The sequence below is a fragment of the Callionymus lyra genome, chromosome 5, assembly GCF_982586985.1.
Source record: "Callionymus lyra chromosome 5, fCalLyr1.hap1.1, whole genome shotgun sequence".
Taxonomy (NCBI): Eukaryota; Metazoa; Chordata; class Actinopteri; order Syngnathiformes; family Callionymidae; genus Callionymus; species Callionymus lyra.
Window position 1 is genome coordinate 6,625,583 of NC_141822.1, and position 7,767 is coordinate 6,633,349.

The following is a 7,767-nucleotide window of genomic DNA, read 5'->3' on the forward strand; positions in this document are numbered from 1 at the left end:
AGTCTGAAGGCGTGAAATCCAGTGATTCTGCAGGTGAACCTCACAGGAATCCTGGGTAAAAATAGAAAGTTGGAAAAACTCTACGACGGGATTACACTCGACAGGAAGTGGAAGAAATATGTTGCATCAGGTTCGCTCTGGGAGTTTTGAACTTTTACACTGAAGCAACTTTTGATGAATTATTAAGTCATTTAATTGTGAAACACTCACGAGAGTTTGAACTTTGACAAGAACAAGAGGATGAAGATGAGGTCAAGGGTCGTCCTCTCGGACCAGAGTCTTCATCACACGTGCTCAGATATAATTCATAAGAGTTCAACAACTGTTGAAAATTGTTTGATTATAGTTGAAAATTGTGATTATAGTTAAAAAATTGTTTGATTATAGTTGAAAATTGTTTGATTATAGTTGAAAATTCTTTGATTATAGTTGAAAATTCTTTGATTTTAGATGAAAATTCTTTGATTACAGTTGAAAATTCTTTGATTATTGTTGTATTTTTTATTATAGTTGAATTATTTTTGATTATAGTCGAAAATTGTTTGATTATAGTTGAAAATTGTTTGATTATAGTTGAAAATTGTTTGATTTTAGATGAAAATTCTTTGATTACAGTTGAAAATTCTTTGATTATTGTTGTATTTTTTTTTATTATAGTCGAAAATTGTTTGATTATTGTTGTATTTCTTTTGACTATAGTTGAAAATTGTTTGATTATTGTTGTATTTTTTTTTATTATAGTTGAAAATTGTTTGATTATTGTTGTATTTTTTTTATTATAGTTGAAAATTGTTTGATTATAGTTGAAAATTCTTTGATTTTAGATGAAAATTCTTTGATTACAGTTGAAAATTCTTTGATTATTGTTGTATTTTTTTTTATTATAGTTGAAAATTGTTTGATTATTGTTGTATTTTTATTATAGTTGAATTCTTTTTGATTATACTCGAAAATTGTTTGATTATTGTTGTATTTCTTTTGATTATAGTTGAAAATTGTTTGATTATAGTTGAAAATTGTTTGATTATAGTTGAAAATTCTTTGATTATAATTGAAAATTGTTTGATTATTGTTGTATTTTTTATTATAGTTGAATTCTATTTGATTATAGTCGAAAATTGTTTGTTTATAGTTGAAAATTGTTTGATTATTGTTGTATTTCTTTTGATTATAATTGAAAATTGTTTGATTATTGTTGTATTTCTTTTGATTATAGTTGAAAATTGTTTGATTATAGTTGAAAATTGTTTGATTATTGTTGTATTTTTTATTCTAGTTGAATTCTTTTTGATTATAGTCGAAAATTGTTTGATTATAGTTGAAAATTGTTTGATTTTAGATGAAAATTGTTTGATTATAGTTGAAAATTGTTTGATTATTGTTGTATTTTTTTTATTATAGTCGAAAATTGTTTGATTATTGTTGAAAATTGTTTGATTATAGTTGAAAATTCTTTGATTGTTTTTGTATTTTTTATTATAGTTGATTTTTTTTTGATTATAGTCGAAAATTGTTGATTACAGTTGAAAACTCTTTGATTATTGTTGTATTTTTTTTTATTATAGTCGAAAATTCTTTGATTATTGTTGTATTTCTTTTGATTATAGCTGAAAATTCTTTGATTATAGTTGAAAATTGTTTGATTATTGTTGTATTTCTTTTTATTATAGTCGAAAATTCTTTGATTATAGTCGAAAATTCTTTGATTATTGTTGTATTTCTTTTGATTATAGTTGAAAATTCTTTGATTATAGTTGAAAATTATTTGATTATAGTTGAAAATTCTTTGATTATTGTTGTATTTTTTAATAGTAGTTGAATTTCTTTTGATTATAGTTGAAAATTCTTTGATTATTGTTGTATTTTTTAACAGTAGTTGAATTTCTTTTGATTATAGTTGAAAATTGTTTGATTATTGTTGTATTTTTTAAAATTATAGTCGAAAATTGTTTGATTATTGTTGTATTTCTTTTGACTATAGCTGAAAATTCTTTGATTATAGTTGAAAATTGTTTGATTATTGTTGTATTTCTTTTTATTATAGTCGAAAATTCTTTGATTATAGTCGAAAATTCTTTGATTATTGTTGTATTTCTTTTGATTATAGTTGAAAATTCTTTGATTATAGTTGAAAATTATTTGATTATAGTTGAAAATTCTTTGATTATTGTTGTATTTTTTAATAGTAGTTGAATTTCTTTTGATTATAGTTGAAAATTCTTTGATTATTGTTGTATTTTTTAACAGTAGTTGAATTTCTTTTGATTATAGTTGAAAATTGTTTGATTATTGTTGTATTTTTTAAAATTATAGTCGAAAATTGTTTGATTATTGTTGTATTTCTTTTGACTATAGTTGAAAATTCTTTGATTATAGTTGAAAATTGTGTTTTATCTTCAACTGTAAACTTTCAACTGTGATAGTTATTAATTATTAAAGATCCTCAGTGAGTCGTGATCAGTCGTAACTGCTGCTCCGGGTGAATCTTACGACATGTTTAAAACATGTGTCATCATCTCGTTCTATCCAGCTCTTCATCTTCATCTTCATCTTCATCTTCATCTTCATCTTCATCTTCATCTTCATCTTCATCTTCATCTTCATCTTCATCTTCATCTTCATCTTCATCTTCATCTTCATCAAGTCTCTCTGAGTGATTCTCTCTGCAGAAGTGAAGTCGTTCCAATGACGCTGATTCCACTCGTGACTGAATCCTGTCTTTGTTTGCGGCGCGAGCAGCAGAAACGCTAGCGTGTGCTTGCATTACACGCATGCCTGTGTGTCCGTGGACGAGTGAGGGCAGGATCCTGGCGTGTTGACGCTCGACCCCACACGTGCCCGCACGCCGCGCATGCCTTCGCGCTGACCTTTCACCTCTATTTGACTCTCATGTTTCACATTCCCTGCGTTGTTTGGAAAGAACTGTGGCAACAGTTTTGTCCGTGATAACAAGACACAAATACTACTTAGAAAGAAAAATAGTTATATATACATTTATTTAGTATCTTATATTGTGTATTTTTACACAATACTGTGTCGATATTTAACCTTTGTTATATTTATTATATTTAATAATGACATTAAAGTTGTAGAAAAATACTTTATTATGACATTTACGTCGTAGAAAAATACTTTATAACAACATTAAATTTGTAGAAAAATACTTTATTACCAGATTAAAATCGCACAAAACACTTTATTACTTGATTAAAGTTGTAGTATTTTGTACAATTTAATAACATAATCAATTATTTTTCTATGACTTTAATCTCTTAATACATTTTTCTAAAGTGTTTTGATTGGCCCTAATACTCCGTCGTCTTTTTGATTTACAATTAATCATTTTTGTGTTGCAATAAAACATCCTGCCGCTAAATGGCAGCAGTCGCTCAAAGAACAATATAAGACCCTGGTGATGACTGAGGACGAGAGGATACAGTGAGTCCAGCAGCTTTTAGAGCTGATTTTTTGACAGATTTTGGTTTGAAAACAAATGAAAGCAGTTACGACTTCATCAAGAGTCATGTGGTCTGTAAATACTACAACACCAGAGTCAAGTACTGGACAATACTAAACATATATCCTTGTTACTACACTATCACAACACCAGAGTCAAGTACTGGACAATACTACACATATATCCTTGTTACTACACTATCACAACACCAGAGTCAAGTACTGGACAATAGTACACATATATACTTGTTACTACACCAGAGTCAAGTACTGGACAATACTACACATATATACTTGTTACTACACCAGAGTCAAGTACTCGACAATACTACTCATATATCCTTGTTACTACACTATCACAACACCAGAGTCAAGTACTCGACAATACTACACATATATACTTGTTACTACACTATCACAAAACCCGAGTGAAGTACTCGACAATACTACACATATATCCTTGTTACTACACTATCACAACACCAGAGTGAAGTACTGGACAATACTACAAATATATACTTGTTACTACACTATCACAAAACCCGAGTGAAGTACTCGACAATACTACACATATATCCTTGTTACTACACTATCACAACACCAGAGTCAAGTACTCGACAATACTACACATATATACTTGTTACTACACTATCACAAAACCCGAGTCAAGTACTGGACAATACTACACATATATCCTTGTTACTACACTATCACAAAACCCGAGTGAAGTACTGGACAATACTAAACATATATCCTTGTTACTACACTATCACAACACCAGAGTCAAGTACTGGACAATACTGCACATATATACTTGTTACTACACTATCACAAAACCCGAGTGAAGTACTCGACAATACTACACATATATCCTTGTTACTACACTATCACAACACCAGAGTCAAGTACTGGACAATACTGCACATATATACTTGTTACTACACTATCCCAACACCAGAGTCAAGTACTGGACAATACAACACATAAATACTTGTTACTATATATAAACTTCCAAGTATATATATATATATATAGATATATATATAGATATATATATATCTATATATACTTCCATTCAGACAATATACTGTAAGATGATTTTGTGAGCCAGATTTGGCCATAAAGCCATGAGTTTTCAAGAATAGTAGCCACGATGCAGTAGAAAACCTGATACTAACACATTTTAAACAAAGTTAGTTTTTTTCCTGGATCCTTCTCAAATAAGGGATTGTCTGGAATGTCAATCTGGATTAATGGAATGTCCTTCTCAGGCTAGGTGCTCCGTCTTTTTTTGAAAGGTCGTGGAAAATTTCTAGAACAAACTAAATCCGTCCTACTTTTCCTACAAACATCAACATATTTCTCGGTGTAACAAGTGGTCGCGTCAGACTCTCATGATTCCTTCAGGAGTGACGCCTCAGGATCACCATTAGTTTCTGTCACTTCAAGAGCTTCAGGAGACTCTGTGTCTCCAGAAACAACGGAGGAGGATCCAGGAGCGACATCTGGGCAGCAGCCCACCTTAGAGTCCTGCTGATGTGGTCTGGAGGTTCTGGCCCGAGCACAGCGAGCCGGGAAACCAGCCAGGATGAGGAAAAAAAAGTTCAATTTGATTCCAGTTCAGGCTGTGAAAAGAGGTCGTTGTTCGGGGGATGAGATGCTGGAAAGGTCAGCGTTCTCCGTCATTTACGACAGTCTTTGGAAAAATCGTTAATTGTTAGATATGAAGTTTCTTTTTTGTTGATTTATAAGATTTAATAGTGAGACGCTCTTTTATGTTGAGGATTATCTCTGTTTTATTGAGGTTTATCAAGACTTTCGTCAGAATGTTCTTAGAGTTTATTTTTCTAATCATACTGTCAGTGATTTAAATAACATATTATTATGATTATTTCACTGAATTTAATCCTTATATCTATATTGAAATCACATGTATCTATAAATATATAACTCATGTAAGTTAAGATAAGATTTACATTTCATTTTCCCACATGTAAATGTAAGTTGAAGGCGGATAAATAAAAAAAAGATTGGATGGATGATGGATGGATGGATGGATGGTTGGGTGAGTGGGTGAATGGATGGATGGATGGATGGATGGTTGGGTGAGTGGGTGGATGGATGGATGGATGGATGGATGGATGGATGGATGGATGGATGGATGGATGGATGGATGGATGGATGGATGGATGGATGGATGGATGGATGGATGGATGGTTGGGTGAGTGGGTGGATGGATGGATGGATGGATGGGTGGGTGGGTGGATGGATGGATGGATGGATGGATGGATGGATGGATGGATGGATGGATGGATGGATGGATGGATGGATGGATGGATGGATGGATGGACGGGTGAGTGGATGGATGGATGGATGGATGGATGGATGGATGGATGGATGGATGGGTGGGTGGATGGATGGATGGATGGATGGATGGATGGATGGATGGATGGATGGGTGGGTGGGTGGATGGATGGATGGATGGATGGATGGATGGATGGATGGATGGATGGATGGATGGATGGATGGATGGATGGATGGATGGATGGATGGATGGATGGATGGATGGATGGATGGATGGATGGATAAATGGCTGCATTATTGTTTATTATTATATCATTTTATTGATTTGTTTTAAAAGAAAAAAGCCAAAAGGCGAAGCAGCTTCTATCAAACTTCTAAACTCTCCAGTAGTTAAACACAGAAAGTTCACAGCAGATCACGAGAGACGTCGACACCCATCGAGGATGATTAATGTAGTTCAAACCACACCTTGAAAATAAACCTTTGCCGCCAACATTTTTAATCCTGGTCGATTATTCATCCCTCGCTTTAATTCCTGGAGATTAAGAGTCTTTCTTCTCCAGACTCACCAGAGCTTTGGTCTCGTCCTCGTCCTTGTAGTAGCAGATCTGATCCCCGCGCAGCACGAACCAGCGGCTGTGCCAGGTCTTCACGAAACCTCCTTGTTTCCTGAGCCAGCCGCACCGGACCACGCTGGGCCGGCTCTGGACCTCCATGAGGGTCGGACCGCCACAGTGCTGGGGGGACGTGCACGGGTCCTCCATCGCAGATAATCCTGCAGAGATCATAAAGTACATTAGAGCAACTGTTTTTGATTGAGATGATGTTTCAAAGAAGGATCCATCGTGAGTTTATATAGATTAAAATATTAACTTAATTTAAATTTAACTTGAATTGTTGTTGTTTGTTGTCTTTTTTTAAGCATTTAATTATTTTTCATTTCAATCATTTCTACATTGAAAGGTTTGATTTGTTTCAACCTTGAATTTTTTAGTCAATAATTTAATTCAATATTTTTAATCAAAAGTTTTAATTAAATTAAAATTAAAATAAAAAAAATGAATTTCAGAGTCTTCTGAAAATAAAATTATACTGATATACTTTAGGGTGTTAGAAAATATGGACATGGCGATACATCGCGTTTTTCTTACGATACTATATCGATATTCAACAACACAGAATCAATTTTTCCTTATTTATTTTTATTTTAAAATTGTATTTTATGTCTTACTGTAGTTCTGTCATGGTTTATAGTCCAATAAAGTGTGTGTAAAATAAAAATAAATTAGAATTAACATGCAAATATTCATGCCCTGTTCATTTTATTGCTGCAATTAAACTTCCGGCCACTAGATGGCAACGGTCAATGTGTCGTCCACAGGTAAATGAAGAATGAGATCCGGGCGATGACTGAGGATGAGAGGATACAGTGACTACAGCAGCTTTTAAAGCTGATGTTTGGACATATTTTGGTTTGAAAACAAATGAAAGCAGTTACGACTTCGTCAAGAGTCATGTGGTCTGTAAATACTACAACACCAGAGTCAAGTACTGGACAATACTACACATATATACTTGTTACAACACTATCACAACACCAGAGTCAAGTACTGGACAATACTACACATATATACTTGTTACTACACTATCACAACACCAGAGTCAAGTACTCGAAAATACTACATATATATCCTTGTTACTACACTATCACAACACCAGAGTCAAGTACTGGACAATACTACACATATATACTTGTTACTACACTATCACAACACCAGAGTCAAGTACTCGACAATACTACACATATATACTTGTTACTACACTATCACAACACCAGAGTCAAGTACTCGAAAATACTACATATATATCCTTGTTACTACACTATCACAACACCAGAGTCAAGTACTGGACAATACTACACATATATACTTGTTACTACACTATCACAACACCAGAGTCAAGTACTCGACAATACTACACATATATACTTGTTACTACACTATCACA

At 32.9% G+C, this 7,767-nt stretch overlaps 1 protein-coding gene across 1 annotated transcript in view; it reads right to left on the reverse strand.

The window, feature by feature from the left end:
* The window catches only part of arhgap24 (Rho GTPase activating protein 24), a 72,760-nt gene extending 66,236 nt beyond the window's left edge, over positions 1-6,524 (reverse strand). Inside the window, exon 1 of the mRNA XM_087790630.1 lies at positions 6,330-6,524. Within this exon, the coding sequence (XP_087646756.1) occupies positions 6,330-6,524 (195 nt within the window). The remainder of the gene's footprint in view (positions 1-6,329) is intronic.
* Between the last annotated feature and the right edge of the window lie 1,243 nt (positions 6,525-7,767).